At 41.0% G+C, this 21,271-nt stretch overlaps 1 protein-coding gene across 2 annotated transcripts; it reads left to right on the forward strand.

Annotated features, from left to right (window-relative positions):
- Positions 1-1,644: 1,644 nt before the first annotated feature.
- On the forward strand, positions 1,645-5,058 carry LOC147900522 (NAC domain-containing protein 105-like). Of its 2 annotated transcripts, none has more exons than XM_087376819.1 (4): positions 1,645-1,864; positions 3,019-3,221; positions 3,654-3,934; positions 4,333-5,058. In XM_087376819.1, exons 2-4 carry the CDS (start codon positions 3,050-3,052, stop codon positions 5,023-5,025), a joined length of 1,146 nt encoding a protein of 381 aa, XP_087232945.1. In that variant the 5' UTR covers positions 1,645-1,864; positions 3,019-3,049; the 3' UTR covers positions 5,026-5,058. The 2 variants fall into 2 exon arrangements, with proteins under 2 accessions (XP_087232945.1, XP_087232946.1); XM_087376820.1 differs by having other exon boundaries at positions 3,022-3,221.
- Positions 5,059-21,271: the final 16,213 nt, after the last annotated feature.

Consider the following 21,271-nt stretch of genomic DNA (forward strand, 5'->3'; position numbering starts at 1 on the left):
TGCGCATGATCATTGAATCGTGTCTCACTTGATGATATCCACATGGTCCCTTGGGTAGTGTTAGAACCCCCTACTTAGAGGTATTGCCTCGAGCATGAACTAATGGTGGCAAATGCCATGCACAATGCCAGTTGGCCATATTGTATCCATGAGATGGATGATGTGGTAACATTTGAGATTGCTAAATTATGGGACACTACTTGGCATTTTTGTGTGTGCCACTATAATTGAATGAGTATATTACACATACACGGCATGGTTGGTGTGCTATCAACCACATAGAGAGATTGTTTGCTTCCCCATGTAACAAGGCCTAAAAGGGGGGGGATATAGAGAAGGAGGTGGACCTAGTAACCTTAAACGTAATCAAATGTATGTTGACAAACCTTGGACCCAATCAAAGTAGTGCATGGAAGAGCCCACGTGGACCCCAAAGTGCAATTCTTGCCTAGTTTCATGATGCTTGGGCAATGATTAAAAAGCAGGATCATCCAAAGGAGATGACGCCATGACAAAAGAGAACCCACTTAGAGCAATTTCGTAGAAGGTCCGAGTTTAAGGAGGCTGTTGGGGGGGAGGCATTTTCATGCAATTTCATGCAAGACAGAAGAGGGCGTAATCTTGGATCAAGTAGATTTTGATGTCATATGTACTATACCAGATATTAGAGTGTAGTGCGTTCTCATGCCTTGCCCTGTACTGCTCATGAATCTAGCAGCCCCACCTCTTCTTTCCACACACTCTCTCTCTTATGCCTGTTTTTCTGTGTTCCTTTGCCTCACCCCACTCATCAGATAAAGACTTCCAAACAAATCATGCCCTGCATTGCCCTCTCTCGCTTTCCCATCACTGCATCTATGCGCATAACTAATCAATCAATCTTCTCTTTTCCTTGTCTCAATGTTCCATATCAAGTACATTTGTGACTGCATCGATCTCCTCCTCCTTGTATATGAAGTTTAACCTACTTGACAAGCTCGAAGCCCCTAGCGTTAAGAGTGCTTGCTTGCTTGCTTTTTTTATACTGATCTCATGCCGTGCCCTCCACTACTCATCCATCCTGTAGCCCCACCTTCTCTCTTTTTCACTCTCCTCTAATCTCTCCTCCTCTCTTTCCACTCATAGCAGCTGCCCATGTATCATGGCTGGGCCTCAACTCCATAGCCAACCTCCTACAGCTGCGTCATCTTCTATAACTTCCTGTTATAACCACCCAAAACTGCACGGTTTTCTCATCCCCGGCCTCACCTCATAGACCTAATCTCGACCTTGTATCTTTCTCGCCTCCCATCCAATTATCACTGTCTGCTTTTTCACTAAAACAGTTTTCAAATGAGCTCACAACGACGTCCATCTCTGAATCTGGCCTGCATTTCATTGTCCTACTGCAAAAGTTCACCTTCTTGTATGTTCCAACTGACCTCACCCAACAGTAACTTCGACAGTGGAGCTACTTCTCCTCCGCTTTTCTAGTTTTGTGACCACCTTCTCTGTGATTGCTTCTGCTTCTACCATCCTGATCGCATGCACCCAAGTATGCTCCCAGATCACCCTCTCGACAGCAACGTCAGAAAAGATGACACCCAGTTTTCTTCTGTAGAGAAGAAGCTCTTTCAACAGTCCACTGATCCATCATCCCCTTCCCTTTCACCGCCCTCCTCTTGACGACTTCGCACTAGCCGTCCTCCAGCCGACCTCAATCTATGCAGATCTTGTTTGGGTTGAGGCCTTCCACGACAGTTCATTCTCTGGATCACGCGCATTAAATGCTGGCCATTCTCTTGATCTACACGCGTTCCACGTTCCCGAGGCATTAACGATACGTCACCTCAGAAGTTCCGAAGACAGGAATCGCATCCAATCTGTAAGGGGCCTTCCTCTCTGTTGAATATTGTTTTAGCCGCTCTGTTTCACGTTCCAGATAGTTGTGTCCCGATTTTTAAAGATTTGGAGTATACAGCATCCGCAAGAATTGCTTTCAATCCCCCTGTTTCTTTGGTCCAACCATCCATGCTAAGGACGCTCCTCGGTTCTACCGTCTACGGCATGGTTTCGAAATTCAAGCGCAATTTCCCAGGCAGTAGCGTTTTATGCCTGACTGTGTCCGCGCCTCTAGAGCGTCATCCAAACACGATGGAAGAATTTCCTCCGTGGCAGCTAAATCTCGAATCGAATTCCAATGACAAGCTGACATTAACGCCAATTTTAAAGCACACTAAATGGTGCATGGGTTTCTGTTTTCTGCTGCACTGACAGAATTAAATTTTAATCAAAGCACCAATTTCCAAATGTCAAAGAAGTAAGTCTTTCCCGTAGGGAGATCGATAAGGCATAAGAAATTCTGTTTGATAATGGTCATGGATCATCTTGTTCGTAGTTCGAATGTTGTGCGTATGGCGAGATTTGTCGCTGTTTGTTCTTCGCACCATATTAAGGCACTGCGCGATCACCACTCTATCTAATTACGTAAACTGGACTCGAGAGATTTAAACTCGAAGAGTCCATGACGTAGAATATAAGAACGCCCAGTGTACACAAATCTACCACCCCTCTGAGTATAACCAAGAATGAATGTCCCAGTACTTTATTGAAGTCTAGGAAGCACAGAAACCCTCAAATGACAGTACCTCAGGCAAGATCTGCGATACACAAACTTGGGCCCCATTTTCAATTTGAATCCAGAGACTGCACGTAGTAGCCGGGTACAATTTGGACCTCTCATTGGGATGAATACACTGTTTAGTGCAATCACAGTATCTCTGACGCGTCAAATATTCAATCCAAAGGGAAGAATTGCTTTGCTCGAATAAAGATCTAGAGTTCTTTGGAAGCTGATGTCCAGAGCGTGAAATGTGCAAACGAAGAAGGAACTAATTGAAGCAAATAAGCGGTACGAAGGCGCATCGGTGTTAGTTCTGTGGAAAAATAGAACAAAAGTTTGACTGACGTTGACAGGAAGAGAAGCTCGACTATGAGGATCAGCTGCAAGTTTCTGACAAGATGTATCTTGTATTGCAGCAGCGGGGTTGTTGTCTGTTCTGTAATCGAAATGTCTATACCGATGCCCACTCAGCAAAAGGTTCCCCCTGGCTTTCGATTTCACCCAACTGATGAGGAGCTCGTGGATTACTACTTGAAGAAGAAAGTCGAATCGCAGAGGATAGATTTGGACGTCATTCGCGAAATAGACCTTTACAAGATTGAGCCATGGGATCTGCAAGGTATGTGCGATTTTCGTGCCTCTAACTGACGCTTAATCGTCTGTGCACTACCAATCGATGTTCAGTTAGTCCTGCTGCTTACCATTACATCTCATACTTTGCGTTGTGCATATGTATATTCGGACGTGTTTGCTTTAAACGGTGATTTGAGTTTTCAATATTAAAGATTTTCTATGAATACAGGCGCACTTCTCTATGTGTGTGTGTGTGTCTCTCTCTCTCGCGAGAGCGCTTTGTACAAATGCGCATTCATTACTTTTCGAAATTGGTTTAAATAGTTAGATTTAATAATCTAGAAAGGCCTTCAAAGGTAAGATTTGAATTGCACTATTTCAATTAAAATTTGGATAGAATTGCACTGTGGAGGGGGAACTGATTGCAAAATCCGTCGTTAGAAAAGAATTTTTATGTTCTTTTGATAATTGCATGCAGAAAGATGTAGAATTGGTTCGACGGATCAAGATGAATATTATTTTTTCAGTCACAAGGATAAGAAGTACCCAACTGGTACTCGCACAAATAGAGCGACGACGGCTGGATTTTGGAAGGCTACAGGCAGGGACAAAGCGATCTACAGCAACCATAAGCTCGTTGGCATGAGAAAGACTCTGGTTTTCTACAAAGGCCGAGCACCTAATGGTCAAAAAACAGATTGGATCATGCACGAATATCGTCTCGAGAGCTGTGAGAATGGCTGCAACAGTCAAACAAGCGTAAGCTTCTTATATATTTTTGCAAAACCTCAGATGAGACAAGCTTATGGCCGTTTCGTAGCATGCATGACTTTCCTACTCTCGAACGTTCAAAATCCAAAACCATTAGCAAGTAAAAGATGTAAAATACATAATGTGCTACTATCTACGTTAAAATATTGTTATTGTTATATAGCACATGTAGGGACTTTTTGATTTTTCAATATTATGCCTAGTTTTAGAACAATGGCTACTAACGTCCTTCTGTAGTTTACACATTCTGAAAGCCTACTTAAAATTTTAAGTTTTGTTTCCCCAAATGTTAGAATTGTACATCCCATGCCCATTCTTTCTACTAAAATGAATAAGAAAAAGAAGATAAACCTCATATGACTAATATAATTTATAACTACTCACAGGAAGAAGGATGGGCTGTTTGTCGAGTGTTCAAAAAGCGAAGCCCCAACATCAAGAGGCTACATGAAAGTGATCCAACATTTTGCTTCGATGAGCAAAGCTCTTTGTTGGCAGAATTTGATTCACCCAAACATTGCCTTCATGAAGATATTATGTACCACCAATCGTTTTCTTGTAAGCAAGAGCTTGATCAGTTGGCAGAATACCATCTTTCCCATGACCCATTCATGCAATTGCCTCAGTTGGAAAGTCCTAAAGTTAATTGCTTTGCTTCCACTTCAAATGTGAGGGGAATGATCTTGGAGAATATAACAAGAAGAAACATTGAAAACCCATTCCCTCTTTGTGCCTTGGATCAAGTTGGAAGTCTTGAAATGGGTACCAATGCAACTTGCACCGCTTCGCTACCAACCTTATTTCCTAGTAGGAATTCTCAAAAGGATGAGCAAGTGACAGATTGGAGGGTCTTGGACAGACTTGTTGCATCCCAGCTAAGCCAAGATAGCACTCCGAAGGATATTAATTTTCCTTCCAATGTGGCTGCCGATCCCATGTCATCGAGTGGAATAGCTTTGGTATCTGATCTACGTGAAAAGAACAAGCAGCAAACAACAATTCAAGATTACAATCCTAACAACGACATTGATTTGTGGAGCTTTGCCAAAAGAGATTTGATATCCAAGCAATACCCATAACAATGCTCAACTCTAGTCGAGATGGGATCCATTGAAGGTAGTGAAGCAGCTCAAGCAATCGGCCATTGCAATGATTACATGATAATCTTAAAACATTGATGCCAATTTGAAGGAATTAGCAACCAATGATGCAATTACATGACCATGGATGATTTTTTTGTATTACTTTTGTAATAAGTGAAACTTGTACATTGCTAGTGAAAGGTTATATGTCCCAATAAAAACTTGAACCTTGTAACATTTGCAAACGATTTGACATTTGACATCAAAAAAGCAAAACTCTTTCAATAAGGATTTATATAATTTCTATCTGAACATGAATAATATTTTATGTTAATATAATAGTATGCCTTTAATAAAAGCATCCATGTTCATAATTGATATGGCACAAAAACATCATTGCATTGTCTTGTAAAATTTTGCATCTACTATTCACTAAATAATAGTAATCAAACAAAAATATAACGCATGTACAAGCATTATTAGGCAACATTTTTTCATTTTCCGTTTCCATATGCACTCTAGTCAAGCAAATGTGTTATCGTAAATTATCTAGAACTGACATTTACTAATAGCTTGCCATTGTCCATTATGGAAGTGTGTAATATTGTATTGAAATCAAAGTCTCTACTCTCTCTCTCCTCTCTCTCTCTCTCTCTCTCTATATATATATATATATCTATGTGCATGCATGTATGTGTGCGTGTGCATGTGCATGTGCTTGCCTGTCTTTATGCATGCCTATGTAGGGGTTGGCACGTGCGCACATACATGTGCATGTGCATAGACGCTCGTACGTGTGTGCGTGTGCACATATGTGTGTAACTTTGTAATTAAATTAATTATTTTGCAATTCTTGAAGTGTATATGAGATTAAAACATATGCGGACTATATTCTTGTTTGGCTAATCTCATTAGATATTATGTTGTGAAACATAATTGATATTGGAACATCCTTACCTTTTAAGTGAGATGAATTTATACCTTAGCTTACAAGATTTATAAGTAGGAAGACTTCCTTGAAAAGAAAGGCTCCATCGTGACTATCTAAGGCCAAATAGCATGAATTTACTTGAGGAATTTTTCAAACATGTTGGGAAGAATCACATATGCATTAGCAGTTATCTCAAGAAAGCATATGCATTAGCAAAATCTCAAGGGAAGCACTAGCTTGCACCTTGGCATATGTACCTAAATATATGTTAAGGGCTTATGTCTTGAGGCGTACATAAGATTGATTAATTGATGCACATATCTACCTTGTGGACGTATATGTATGCTAGCTTTACAATGAAACTCATGCATCTAGTGATATGCATGTAATCAAACTTGCACATATGGATGTTAGTTAGCATATAGAGATGCATACATTAAAACACAAACTCTTGCACTATGAACTATTTAGGATAGAAGGATATATATTACAAATAATAAAGAAGGCATAATATATAGTATCTTAGATCCCAAGTGACCAAATTTCTTTATTCATTCATTAGTATGGACTCACAAAGTAAGGATGACAATACGGATATGACTATAAGCAAAGTGTAGGCCTATGTACTTTTTCTATAACTTTTCTGTAACTATCAATTTATCTCACGCAATTCACAATATGGAAACCGTATATATCACATGCATTCATAAAGTATCATTAAAACCCCTTATCTACAGATTTGGTGCCTTTAAAACAACCCCATTTCTCTATACAAACTTATGCATTGTTTCCAAAATCCCAATAAATACTCCATATGTAAAATAGAAAAAACACACTATGTTGAAGTCAAATGCTATAATATGGAGATTTTCAAAACACTATGCAATCCAACCTTTGTCTCTGTCTCTATTTGTCTCTCTCTCTCTCTCTCTCCAGCCTCAAAAAGGAACTAGTACCAATGATTCTAGGCATAGCCTAGCTTTAAGCTATCTTGTTCCAACTCAAATTGGAAAGGCAATACATTTCTACCATTGTGATGGTTCTTAGCAGATGTATTTATTTCCAAAAGGATAGTCTAATTTAAAATTCTAATTAATTAGATTCATAATTGGACTATTTGTTACTATTTTGTGTTATAAGTTTCATGCTTGTTGTAATTGGTGATATAATTTCAAGTTTGTAATAACAATATTTGTGTCATGTCAATATTGAATTTTTTCATCAACCACATATTTTCACCAATGTATATATATGTATGTATGCATCTTTACACACACACACACACACACACACACACACACACACACACACACACACACACACACACACACACACACACACACACACACACACACACACACACACACACACACACACACACACACACACATCCCTTTGGGGACCCCTACGTGGTTCAGGCTTGTCAACATACTAATGGACCACGATAGTAGGAAATCATATTGGATCATGAAAGTAGGAAATCAGAGAAAGAAAAACATGGAAAGAGTGTGATCAACTTTCCATTATTTTGAGTAGTACTGTGATAATTGGTAACCTGTGGGCCTTACCTAGGGCACATAGTAATAACTATAGTTTATTCTACCACAGGTTATTAGCTTTGATTTTTTGAAGAGCATCCTATGTGTAAGGATAGATCATTAATAATGTCTACGGGCATATAGTACTTGGGAAATGTAAGCCTTCCTTGGTTTGATTATGTTAATCTAGATCGAGTGACATGGATAACAACTTTGTGCTGGCATTGAAGCCTACAGTCCCACAATTCATAGTGTGCATGTTCTAACATGCTATGTTTGTGGATGGATGCAAGTGAGTCGGCATACCTCTCCATCAGATTTGCATTTGCTCCATCAGATTTGCATTGGAAATTCTAAGGCAGAAAGACGGTTTTGGCATCTTCAAAGTGTACACTATGGAAGATTATCTCCAAGTACTAGTAAATATGATTGAACATTCTATTGGAGACTAGCCATCATTTTTAATGTACTTTTTGGAATGTTTTGACATGAATGTGAGTATAAAAATTGACTTTCACTTTGTAGCTTGGTCAGAAGGAACGATAGGATATGAATTATTCTCACTTAGGCAGTATTAAGAGAGGTTAACAATGGATTACTCTCATTAAATTCTTGAAAAGGGCAAGAGCGCACTACTACACACGGATCCTATTGCGACGTTTAAGTACCGACATTTAGCGTGCACGGGGTGCTAATCGTCAGTATTGGAAGCATGCCTCGTAAAGCGTCACTATATAGCGACTTTAGGCAAACGTCACTATATAGCAACGATTACTAAAGTTGCTATATAGCGATGTTTATTAGAATTGTAAGTGTCGCTATATAGCGACACTGAGATACTTTTTTATAGCGATGTTTTACAGAGAGTTTTTTTTCTCATATCGATCTTAAAAGTTAGATTTTTCCAATGGCAAATTTTTTAAAATTTTCATACATGTTTGATCTTTTAAGAGAATAAAAGTATGAGAGTATGTACATCAAGCCTTTGAAGCTCATATATTCATGTCCAAGTTTGAGATGAAAAAAATCAATGAAAAGCATTTACATCAACGGTTTCATTTTGAGCCAAGTCTAATGCACCAAACAAGTCTATCTCGAACTCTATACTGAGTTGATCTCCTATATCATCATCGTAGTCTAGCATCGTATGTTTACCTAAAAGTACTTGATCATCTTCTTCAATAAAGTGTGGTGATTCTTGATGATCGTTGTCTTCTTCTCAATATCGTGATCTCAATCTTCCTCTCGTGTGATGTCATTATGCGCATATTCCTCTTGGCTCATATTGTGATCTTCATCTTCTTCGCTAGATTCATCTGATTCAATTGGATGTTAGATATCAATGCTCCACTCTCGTGTAACTATGCGGGAACCAGCTAACTCTACTTGTAAGCCTCCCATATGAGGAGAAGGCATTTGAGTAGCTCGGTTATTCGGTAGGTCCTGGTTTGGACACAGATGGGGGCCATGTGTGGCCTGATGGCTGGATGGCTTCAGATAGAGTTGGCACACCACCAACTAGGCTACATGCAAGTGCGAAAAGGCATCCCTTGACTGACCGCACTGAGGGTAGATGGAGCATTTCTTAAGGTAGTCCACTCTCGGGTTGTGGGGCTCGTTTGGAGCTTCAGATGATCCTGGATGGCTCTGGGCCGAATAGAGACCGTAGGTAAGTTGCTCTGTTTTGTGCATCGATTCTATCGTATGGTCGGTGGCCTATTTTGGGACCGACCCCCAGTCGACCATTTTGGGCGGACTGGGTCGGTCACCCAATTGAGCCTAACCGACTATGACTGGTGGCTATATAAGAGCAAGCTCGTGAAGCCCATTTCATCACTGGCTACAACAACCCTGATTCTTTAGCATCCAGCCTCCGTCTTCTACTGTTTCTAGCATGCCATCAAAGCTTCTTTCACAGGAGCGCACGGTTGGGAGGTAGCACCATCTATTGTATCAGTTCTACAGTAATCAAATTTTTGAATCTCCATACTATCATGTTTTCTCTCTTGCATACGAGATCGTGTTATCTATTGAGCACAGACGACGTATTGTTTTCTTACATTGGATCCGGCGTTGGTAGTGGCATCTCCATATCCACATTGCTATCTTCAAAGATTTGCTTACTTCGTGGTGCAACTTGGATCATGTAGCACCATCTTGGTGTGAAGATAGTGGGAGAGAGGGAAGGAGTCTCACTTGCAGCTTTCTCACATACACAATGGGGGAATACACACACAGGTGGAGGCTGAAAATAGTTTTCCTCTTCTTAGTTGTAAAAGCCAAAAGAACTCTAGTACAAAGAAATAGAAGAACCCTATATGTGGGTCTCAACCAAACTCAACTAACTAAGGTGGCATACTAACTGAGCCACAAACTAGAGTAGATAAGGATAGTTGTCATCCAGCTATTATTCGTGGGCGGTGTACCAACCGCATCTGCAGCTAACAAGTCGGTGACATAAATGCACAATGGTCACCCTGGCATATCACGAGTGGAGCTCGATATCTCAACACTCCCCCTCGAGCTCAATCCCAATTCTTGCACACCAAGCAAGTCTCTGAACTTGCGCAGCTTCTCTGCGCCCAATGCCTTTGTGAATATGTCAGCTACCTGATCCTCTGTGCTGACATAAACTAGATCAATAAGACCTAGTAAAACCTTCTCCCGCACATAGTGATAATGCACCTCAATGTGCTTTGTTCTAGCATGATAGACTGGGTTATTTGCCAAGTGTATACTGCTCATGTTGTCACAATAAATGACAACTGGCCCATCTATAGACTGATGCATATCATAAAGTAGCTTATGCAACCAAGCTACCTCACATGTAGCCATTGCTGCACCCCTATAGTACTCAGCCTCTATGCTCGACAAGGCAACTGTAGGCTGTTTCTTGCTGCTCCAGGTGACTGCAGCACTCCCAAAAGAGAACACATATCCACTGGTAGATCGTCTATCAGAAGAACTACCAGCCCAATCAGCATCAGTGTATCCATGCAACTGTATCTGAACCCCAGCCTTATAAAATAGTCCATACTGCAATGTGGACTTTACATACTTGAGTATGCGTCTAGCCGCATCCAAATGCGGTTTCCTTGGAGCCTGCATAAACTGACTTACCAATCCAGCAGCATAGCTTAAATCTGGCCTGGTAATAGTCATATAAATCAAACTTCCTACTATGCATCTGTACATAGTAGGGTCTTCCAAAAGCTCACCTGCATCTGTGCTCAGCTTCACATTCTGCTCCAAAGGAACTAAAATAGGCTTACCACCTGTCATCCCATATTTGGACAGCATGTCCAATCCATACTGCCTCTGCAAGAGCTGTATCCCACTTGGTGATCTAATCACCTCAATGCCCAAGAAATAATGCAGCTCTCCCAAATCCATCATTTCAAACTTCTGCTTCAATAGCATTTTCACATGAAGGATATCTTCATCACTATCACCTGTGATGATCAAATCATCAACTTAAATGACAAGCAGCATAATACCTTTCTCTGTTTTTCTCACATAGAGTGAGGAATTTGCCTTGGAAATCTGAAAGCCAATAGTGATAAGATACTATCCTATCTTGTCAGACCACGCTCTAGGTGCTTGCTTCAAGCCATACAAGGCTTTCTTCAACCTGCAAACAAACTTAGGATGAATAGCATGAACATAACCTGCTGGCTGCTCCATAAAGACCTCTTCTTGCAAATCACCATGCAAGAAGGCATTCTTTACATCCATCTGATGTAAAGACCATCCCTTTGATGCAGCCATAGCAATGGCTGCTCTTACAGTTGCCATCCTTGCAACTGGACAGAATGTTTCTTCATAATCAATGCCATATGTCTGTGCATACCCCTTGACAACTAATCTTGCCTTGTATCTATTCATAGAACCATCTACATTGTGCTTGATCTTATAAACCCACTTACAGCCAATTGCATTCTTGTCTTTAGGCAAAGGCACCAATTCCCATGTAGCATTTGCTTCCAACGCATCCATTTCTTCATCCATGGCTTTCTCCCATTTTTCATTTCCCATGGCTTGCTCAAAAGAAGTAGGTTCTGGTTCCTGTATCACTTTGACCATATAGGCATAGTGAATGGCTGTAAATCCATCATATTTCAGCCTATCCATAGGATACTTAGCTCTGGTAGACCTGCACAAAATAGGCTCACTTCCAAGTGTTCTCAAAACATCCTTGGTCTTCCTTACTCCAGGTGTAACAACAGAAGGAATACCGAACTCATCATCAATGCTCTGTTCTGAGCCATTGGATTCACCATCCACATAAGAGTGACCTGCATTCACATCAAACATGGGCTGATCTACCTTCTCTTTTCCTTTTCGTGATACCTGTGTACCACTATCTACATTGCTTTGAGGAGATTCTCTTGATCTCAATCTGCCTGTCCATGGCAAAGTATGTGAACCACTGCTAGAGGACACTGCAGGTCCACTGATATTTTGTGATTGCTGCTGTGAATTCTGTGCAGCATTACCATTTTGTGCATCTACATCAATCATCACATTTACTGGTTTATACCAGCCGCTCATCTCATAAAAAACAATATCTTTGCTCACTATAAACTTACGAGAAGAAGGGTTATAGCATCTATACCCTTTCTATTGTAGAGAATAACCAATAAAGATGCACTTCTCAGCTTTTGGATCCAACTTGGACCTCAACTCGTCTGGCACATGAACATAGGCAATGCAACCAAAAATTTTCAAATGAGAAGTGTCTGGTTTCCTATCAGTATACATCTCCTCTAGCGTCATGCCATGTATTGATGTAGTGGGAGTCCTGTTCATTATGTAAACTGCTATAGCAACTGCTTCAGCCCAATAATAATCTGGTAGATCTTTTTCATTTAGCATAGCCCGAGATACCTCTCTAATATGCTTGTTTTGCCTTTCTGCAAGTCCATTTTGCTGTTGGGTATGACTGCATGAATATTGCTGCTTTATGCATGCTCCTACAAGAACCTTGCAAACTCATTTGAGAGGTACTCTCCCCCTCCATCTGACCTTAGGCATTTTATTTACAGGCCTATTTCTTTTTCAACCATAGCTTTAAAAGCTTTGAAGTGCCCAAACACTTCACTTTTCTTTTTCATAAAATACACCCAAATTTTTCTGCTGAAGTCATCGATAAAAGTGACAAAATAGTGACAGCCTCCAATAGATGCAACTTTAGTAGTCCACACATCAGAGGGATTAATTCCAATGGCTTTTTACTCTCTTGAACATGCCTAGGAAATGGTTTCCTTGCCTGTTTTCCAAATTGACAAGCTTCACAAACTTTGAGCATTTCTGCAACCTTGAATTTAGGCAATCCTGCAACAATATTTTGGGCTTGCATTGATTTAAGTCATTGTATATTAACATGACCAATGCGTTTGTGCTAGATATCAATATCTGCAACTACACCGGTCCCATGTGCAAACATTGCTGCATCCAACGTAAACATCCTGCCTTTCTTCTTTCCTTTGCTATCAAGCAACCGTTATTTTTCATATCCTCAAAAGCATCCATGAGGATTAAATCTGACCTGCAAGCGCTGCTCAACCATTTGACAAACAGAAACCAGGTTCTTGGTGATGTTCGGGACATGAAATACATTAGATAGGTATTTCTTTTTCCCATCCTACATAAACAAAGGAATTTTACCAATCTGCACAATAGGATGTGCAGTATCATCACTAGTCTCCAAAAATCTTGGTTTTTCCATTTTCCTTGCATCCTGCATCCACTCTGCATGACCTGTCATGTGGTTTGATGCACCCGAGTCAACATACCACACATCATTTCGTTCTTCTGCACTTGTCACAGAATTGGTCATGTGCTGCACCATAAATAGATGCTCATTTCTGTCATCACCATGTCTACTAGAAGATGCATAATTGCCTTGCTGCAATTTTCCATTCATAATGTCATTCTGCTTTTTGTAGCAGTCCTTAGCCATATGACCCATTTTACCACAGTAGTAGCATTCAACATTGTTGTTTGCATTTTGGCCTCTCTGCCATCCACCACGGCCTCTTTGGCTCCCCCTGCCTCTAGAGTTACCACGTCCTCCTCCATAGGACTGGTTTTCTTGAGTTTGCTGCATATTCTGATTTCTACCACGGCCTGCAGATCGGGCTCCTCTACCTCTACCTCTGCCTCTACCTCTTCCAGCATTTGAGTAGAAGACAGTTTCTTTTGAAGTTCCTCCTGAAAAAGATGCACCCCCATTTCTCTGCTCTTCAAAAATTAGAAGAGCAAACAACTCTTCAAAATCAGGAAATTTTTCACGGACAGCAATGGATGTCCGGAACTGTGCATAATCCTTTCCTAGACCATTCAAGGTCACAGAAACTAGATCATCATCTTCCACTGGCGACCCAATGGAAGCAAGTGCATCTGCAATTTTCTTCACCTTCATGTGGTAGTCATTTATGCTCAAATTTTCTCTCTGCACATTGTGCAACTCCTGTTTGAGCTGCATTTTACTGGCTTGCGTATTTGTGCTGTGTATTTTTGCCAAAGTATCCCATGCCTCCTTTGGCATACTTGCATCCTGAATATGCACAATCATAGAATCCGAAATACTAATAGACAGCCAGTACATAACTTTTCTGGCTCTCTCATGCCATCCTTTAAATGCCTGCATTTCCTGTTGATTGGGAACATTAGGAAGAACTGGTTCTTCTTCATTTCCTGTAATGAACTCCCAATAGCCTTTTCCCATAAGGAAATTCGTCATTCTAAACTTCCATGCCTGGAAGTTATTCTTGTCAAGCTTTTTTGTGACAATCTATGAAAGAGAATCAGACACCATTACAGAACACTGCAAAATATTCTGTCACTGCGAAAAACACAGCTTTTGCCTCACACGAGCAGATCTGCAAAACTGATGAAAGTGGTATTTGACCACACAGTCACTTCCTAGTGACGATTTTGTATCAATAGGCAACAAGCATGATTCTGCAACTCCCAATATCTCTACACATAGGCATACGACACAATTTCTGTGGCAACTTTTCACCGACCAACCGCGAGCAGCAAAAACGCGACCTTTTTCTGAGTGCTTGCGAAGAACTTTGCCTTCAAAACGGGCCCTGAAATGGCCTCAAATCAAAAAAATAAAGTCACCGAGGGCTTTGCCCACACCTGCAGCATATACTGCGCTCTCGCCACACCGCGAAGGGCATCTCAATCTGAGACAGTGCACTCTTGCACTTCTGGCTGTGCTACCTGCAGAGATTTGCTCCCAAACTCGAAATAGGAAAGCAACACTGGTCTCTTATCAGGACACCGTGAACTTGGTTTGCTTTCTTGAGCTCCTTACCACGAACAAGGCTCTAATACCATGTGAAGATAGTGGGAGAGAGGGAAGGAGTCTCACTTGCAGCTTTCTCACATACACAATGGGGGAATACACACATAGGTGGAGGCTGAAAACAGTTTTCCTCTTCTTAGTTGTAAAAGCCAAAAGAACAAGAACCCTATATGTGGGTCTCAACCAAACTCAACTAACTAAGGTGGCATACTAACTGAGCCACAAACTAGAGTAGATAAGGATAGCTGTCATCTAGCTATTATTCGTGGGCAGCGTACCAACCGCATCTGCAGCTAACAAGTCAGTGACATAAATGCACAACGGTCACCCTGGCATATCACGAGTGGAGCTCGATATCTCAACACTTGGATCAAAATGATCCGGATGAAAAACCACCTATATTGAAGATGGGTGCCAAATGTCATCAATTATATATATGAAATTATGCTTAAGTACATGTATCAATCGATCTTTAAAAATGAAAGCTTCAATTAATTAAATCATTAGTATGCACCTGCTCATAGTGCTCAGGAAGAACAAAAGTATCACTTTCATTGGTCCAATGTTTGGTGGAGTCTATTGCAAAGAAACCGCTACTATCTTTTTTCATTGTTGCATGGGAACCGTTGTAAATAGTTCTAAACCATTTTACATTAAGAATGAAAATACTAAATCGTCTGAAATCAACTTCATAGATTTTGCATATGGTTCCACAATAATCCAACGGTGAGGAGAGAAGATTGGTATCCGAAGCACTTGCTCGGCTATCTTGTGTGAAGTTAGCCATGACTCCACAATCATACGTGACTCTCTTTGAATCGATGCGTTCCATGCAAAAATGTCGTCCATATGACCATAATGCACTGTACTTTTTGTACTGTAAAAGAGCATCATTAAAACAATGAAGATTCATCTATTTTGTAGTGTATATTGCCACAAATAATTAGTTAACTATGTCAAGAGGTAAGAAACTTACATGCATCATACATCCAGATGATAACTCTTGCTCGCGCTCATTTATTGTCTCTCCATCACATTCAGCTTTACCTAGAGCCAGTTGTAGCCAATCAAGTGACATGTGATGTAGAGAAGAGCCAAATCTCGTTAATATGGTTGCGATCGCCTATACATTACTCTGAATCTCGTTCTTGCATTTATTCTTTTTGCTTTGGCCGCTTCATATCTCTCAATCCACTTCTGCATCTCCTTGCTATTGAGGATACAAAACTTATTGAATTTCTCCATTGCTCTTCGCTCACTTTCTTTCAATCCCTTTTCCTTGGGGAACCTCACCAACGATGCGATCATCATCCTTGTTATGCCAAGCTTGCGGCATATCGGGATCCGTGGATGCAAGAAACTCCGTGATATATACTAATGACTCTTGCACAAGCCATCCCTCTGCCATGCTTGCTTCTGGTCTTGCTCTTTATCTTACAAATCCCTTCAAAGTTTTCATAAACCGCTCGAGAAAAAACATCCACTGACTATGAACGGTACCTACAATAGCCACCTCATCAACTATGTGCACAAGTAAGTGGACTTGAGTTGTCATAATGCTCGAGGGAAAGTGCTTCTCAAGCAAGCATACGGCTTCGATGGATTCCACCCTAGCCTTCTCGATGCTCGATATGGAGATCTCTTTTTGAGATATCCACCTATTTCACATGCCCATGTAAGATATTTTCATTATCCGTCTACAGATTATTCAGCTTAAGTTGAAGAAAATGCAATCAATGCGATTTGATAGGAAGCACACCTCACAATACCACTGATCTCGAATATAGCATTTCTAACATCTTCTTATAAGCACCCTTTTATTGTAATTCGGAGGATGAACTATCAAAGCAACAAAGAAGTCATGTCAACAATATAACATAATCATAATTACGCTAAGGCATCACTATTATTGGTACACTAATTCTATAACTTAGAATACCTATAAGACCTTGTGCCAATCATGGGACTTGAGCCCACTAAGCTTATTGTCCTTTGAAAATTCTCCTTTTAAGCAACGCATGTACCCTATCGATGTTTGAAAAGAGGCAATGTCTGCCTTGACCGCTGCCTCCTCCCTTGTAGAGAGGATCCATGTTACTTTCGGGAGGACAAATTTTCCCAAAGCATGTACTTGGGGCCACAAACAAGACATCCTATAGCATGCAAGTCTTCTCGCACTCCTCTCGAGTCTTTGGAACCAACAAGTGTGCCCAAATAGTAGCCCCCACATTCTTGAAGATATGCATGGGATCCAAGAGATGATTGATTTGTAACTATCCCCAATAAGGAAGCTCGTGAAAGATCGATAGCCTCTTCATACCAGGAGGAGGTTCCTCTCCATTCGCCCTCCAAGCCTGAATCTAGTCACTTGCCTTCAAATATGATGGTGGTGGATCAAGCTGACCTCCACGCGCGAGATGGTCCAGCGAAAGGTATCAAGCATGACCATAAACATTTTTCCTCATATGTTTGGAGTATCATGCAAGTGATTTCAAACCCGGTCCACAAACAAGACAAGCATGGTTCCCACTTGTAACAAGTCCTGCACACGTGCATGAATGTGTTAGTATAAGACATGCATGCGAAAGAGAGTCATAAAAGCAGAATCCTATATTATACATGTAGAGACACAACCACGTACCTGTGCACTCTCCATATCTTGGGTAGTCATGCATGGTCCACATCAAGATACCCCTGACCAAAATATCATTGGTATGTCTAGGAGCTCTGGAAATATCAAAGACTTGCACTCCTCTCCATAATATCTGTAACTCCTCTATCAAAGGTGCCATGTACATGTCCATATTTTTGGCCTTGTAGTTCCTTGGCACAAGTAGTGCAAGCATGAGTGTCCCTTTTTTATTGTTAGCCATGGTGGGATATTATAATTCACCAGACTATGGGCCATGTCGACCAAGATGTCAAGCATAACCCGAAAGGATTCATGCCATCCATGGCGAGCCCAAGATGTAAGTTGTGTGGCTCCCTCACAAAGTCTGGCCACTGATTGTCTCTATGCTTCCAAGCTGCACAATGTGTGGGAATCCTCAATGTGTCATCAATTGACGGATGAGATGCATGCCATGTCATCAACTCTACTATGGATTTGCATCAAAACATGTGCTATATTCTTGCAATGATGGAAAAGTGTCTCAAGACCTTTACCGGTATGTACTCACCCTGCAAGTCATCTCTATATCATTGTTCTCCATATTTCGGACAACTAGCCAAATCTCCATGCTCACGACGAAAGAGAATACAGTCGTTACGGCAAGCATGGATGGCATCATAATCCATACCCACCGTTATTAGCATCTTCTTCACTTCATCTCTTGATGCGGGCATGGTATTTGGTGCAGGCAACATCTTTTGGAGCAACCTATCATAATTCAAACATACATAGGCTTCGAATAATGATGATTCTGTACACTAACCCATACATGACGATTGTCAAAACAAACAATATCCAAATAATGAGTCAAATTAATGCAAGAGCTACCTCATTAAGGCCGAGACACTTGTATTCGACCACCCATACTTTACTTGCAGATTCAAGATTGAGAGACAAGCACGTAGTTTAGACATCCTAGCACCCTCGTACAACTTTGTTGATTGCAACTCTCGCATTTTGACCTCAGACTCTGATATCATGTGTACATGGGATGTAGTGCCCCTAAAAACAGAATCCATCATGTCATATATACCCTCATCATCATCCGGGAGACTATAGTCTTGCTCAAAGTGTGAAGGTATATGCGTACCCTCGTTAGCCTCCTCATCCTATTTTAAGATCTTGTCTCAATGTTTCGTATCATAATGGTATCCAATATTAACCATGAACTTAAATAGCTTTGACTTATCGATAATCCATCAACATGTGCAACACCAACGGTGGGTACTGGTTCAAGCTCTTCCCCATACATCCACAAGTGGCGCATGATAATATGACGTTGATGTCGTACTTCTTGCTTACAATGAGTGCAATGACAATACAACCTCTCTGTAAGCCACTTTGTGCTCCCGGGCGTTGGCACATCATCTGATGAGCTTCCACTCGTCCCTTCCATCTGCACACTTATAAATTCACAACATAAGTTGCAAGGAAATATATTAACTGTAATAAAATAGCATGTATGAGCTTCTTTTTTAACTTTAAATAATAAGTGTCCTGAAGCGTCGCTATATAGCGATGTTTTTCTCTATTTCGTTGCTAAATAGTGACAATTTGCTCTGTTCTATCGCTATATAGTGATGCTTTTAAATATAAGCGTCGCTATATAGCAACTGACCAGCGTCGCTATATAGCGATGCTGTGGGCTAAAACCTGAAACCCCGCGACACGGCGCTTTCTTTAGCAATCTCTATTCTGAGAAAAGCAATCTCTCCTCCCACCTAGCAATCTCTATTCTAAGAAAAGCAATCTCTCCTCCCACCTATATCCGACGATCTTGCTTTCCTCCTCTATTCTCCACTCCTCACCACTACTCACCCCTCTCCTAACACTTGTGCTCCCTCACCACCCTTCTCCCTCTTTGCTTGTGTGAAAAGAAGTTTTTCAAAAAGGTGAGTCTCTTTGAGCAATGTAGGTTCGTTTTTTGTGAGATTTCATTTTGTGGTGTTGAAGCATGTTTCTCCTTGTATTGCTAAGGCTATGTGCTAATTTTCATGCTTGATTTTCAAGGGTTAAAGATAAAAAACGAGATTTTCTGAAAGAAAGAAGACTCACCTTTTCTAGTCTTTTTTGTATTTCTCTTCCTTCTCTTTCTCTTTGTCTCCTCAATCCAATCCTTTTGAGAAGTTGCTCCTTTAAACTCCTCCTTCCTCTAACTAGTTATTTGAAAAATGGTATGTTTCCTCTCTTTTGTAGGGCCAGTCCAAACACCGAGTGAGACTATTCCAGGTAAGAAAGTGCTTCCTTTTTTTCCTTTTGTTATTTTTGTTATTTGCATTGGCCTGCAGCTAGCTAGCGCGTTAAGCGCTAGCTGTAGTGATGGGCATAGGAACCCTCTCTTCCCCTCTCTTTCCTCTTCTTTCCCTCTTTTCTCCTCTTCCTTTTCTTTTTTCCTCTTCTTTTTTCCCTCTTTCAATCTCTTTTCCCCTCTTCTTTTTCCCCCTGTTTCAATCTCTTTTTCCATCCTTTCCTTCTCTTCTTGTTTCCCTCTTTCAATCTCTTTTTCCCTCTTCTTTTTTCCCCTCTTTCAATCTCTTTTTCCCTCCTTTCCTTCTCCTCTTTTTTCTCTCTTTCAATCTCTTTTCCCCTCTTCCTTCTCTTATGTTTATGCTCTTTTCCCCTCTTCTTTTTCCCCTCTTTCAATCTCTTTTCCTCTTTTCCTCTATCTTTTCCCCCCTCTTTCCCCTCTTTTAATCTCTTTTTCTCTCTTTTTCTTTTATGCTTATATGCTCACACATAAGCATAAGCATATGCTTTGTTTCCTTTCCCTCTTCTTCCTCTTATGCATAAGCATGAGCATATGTCTTCTTCTCTTATGCTCATGCATAAGCATAAGCATGAGCATGAGCATATGTCTCCTTCTCTTATGCTTATGCATATGTCTCCCTCTTTCAATCTCTCTCATCTTTCTCCTTCTCCTCTTTTCCTCCTTTCCTCTCTCTTGCCCCCCCCCTTCTTTTCCCTCTTTCATGAGCATGTCTTTTCCATCCTTTCCTTCTCTCATGAGCATGTCTCATTTTCCTTTTTTCCTCTCTCTTTCTCCCCCTCTTCCCCCTCTTTCGATCTCTTTTCATAAGCATATGTATTTGCCTATGCTTAAGCTTTCTCTCTTTTTCTTTTATGCTCATATTCTCATGCATAAGCACATTAAGCATAAGCATGAGCATGAGCATAAGCTTTCTCCCCCTCTTTCGATCATAAGCATATGTATTTGCCTATGCCTATGCCTATGCTTATGTTTGTTTTTTGTTTTTTATTTTCATGTTTATGTCTACGTTAGACATGGGATCACGTTGCACATCCGACGAATACTGACAACCTTGCAGGAGGAGACATCACAATCCCTATTCTCTAGAGTACTTTGATTCCTCTCATGCGACACCTCAGGGGCCTACCCCTGGCTTGACTCCTCTTGGATGTAGCACTGTGACTATGCCTTGGGCAACTCCTTTGCTAGCAGCCCATGGCTTTGTCGAGAGTCCCGACGAGTTCGTAGCACAGATGTCCGATGAGGAGGTAGCGAGATTCTTCTCTCTGCTATCTCAGAGGACCTCAGCAATTCCCTCTCCTACACTGACGACTGGACCTACTGCCGAGCTGTCCCCTCGTGCCCCTTCGACCAAGGGGTCATCACTTGCACGTGCCTATCATAAGGGATGGAAGAGTAGGAGGGGCCGCTTATGTTGTGCTAACTTGGGACATGTAGACAAGTCAGCACACTCATATTCCTACAGGTCTCCACTTGGTCCCGAGACATAGTATCAGTCAGCTGCCTTGCCCTC

The sequence above is a fragment of the Dipteris shenzhenensis genome, chromosome 7 (assembly GCF_047967505.1).
Source record: "Dipteris shenzhenensis isolate YYH24624 ecotype China chromosome 7, Dip_SZ_1.0, whole genome shotgun sequence".
NCBI lineage: Eukaryota > Viridiplantae > Streptophyta > Polypodiopsida > Gleicheniales > Dipteridaceae > Dipteris > Dipteris shenzhenensis.

Bases quoted from the DNA above. Each gene is read 5' to 3' on its own strand.
- LOC147900522 (XM_087376819.1), top strand. From the start codon at position 3,050: ATGTCTATACCGATGCCCACTCAGCAAAAGGTTCCCCCTGGCTTTCGA. The intron at 3,222-3,653 runs GTATGTGCGATT...AATTGCATGCAG, and splicing joins TGAGCCATGGGATCTGCAAG to AAAGATGTAGAATTGGTTCG. The intron at 3,935-4,332 runs GTAAGCTTCTTA...AACTACTCACAG, and splicing joins GCTGCAACAGTCAAACAAGC to GAAGAAGGATGGGCTGTTTG.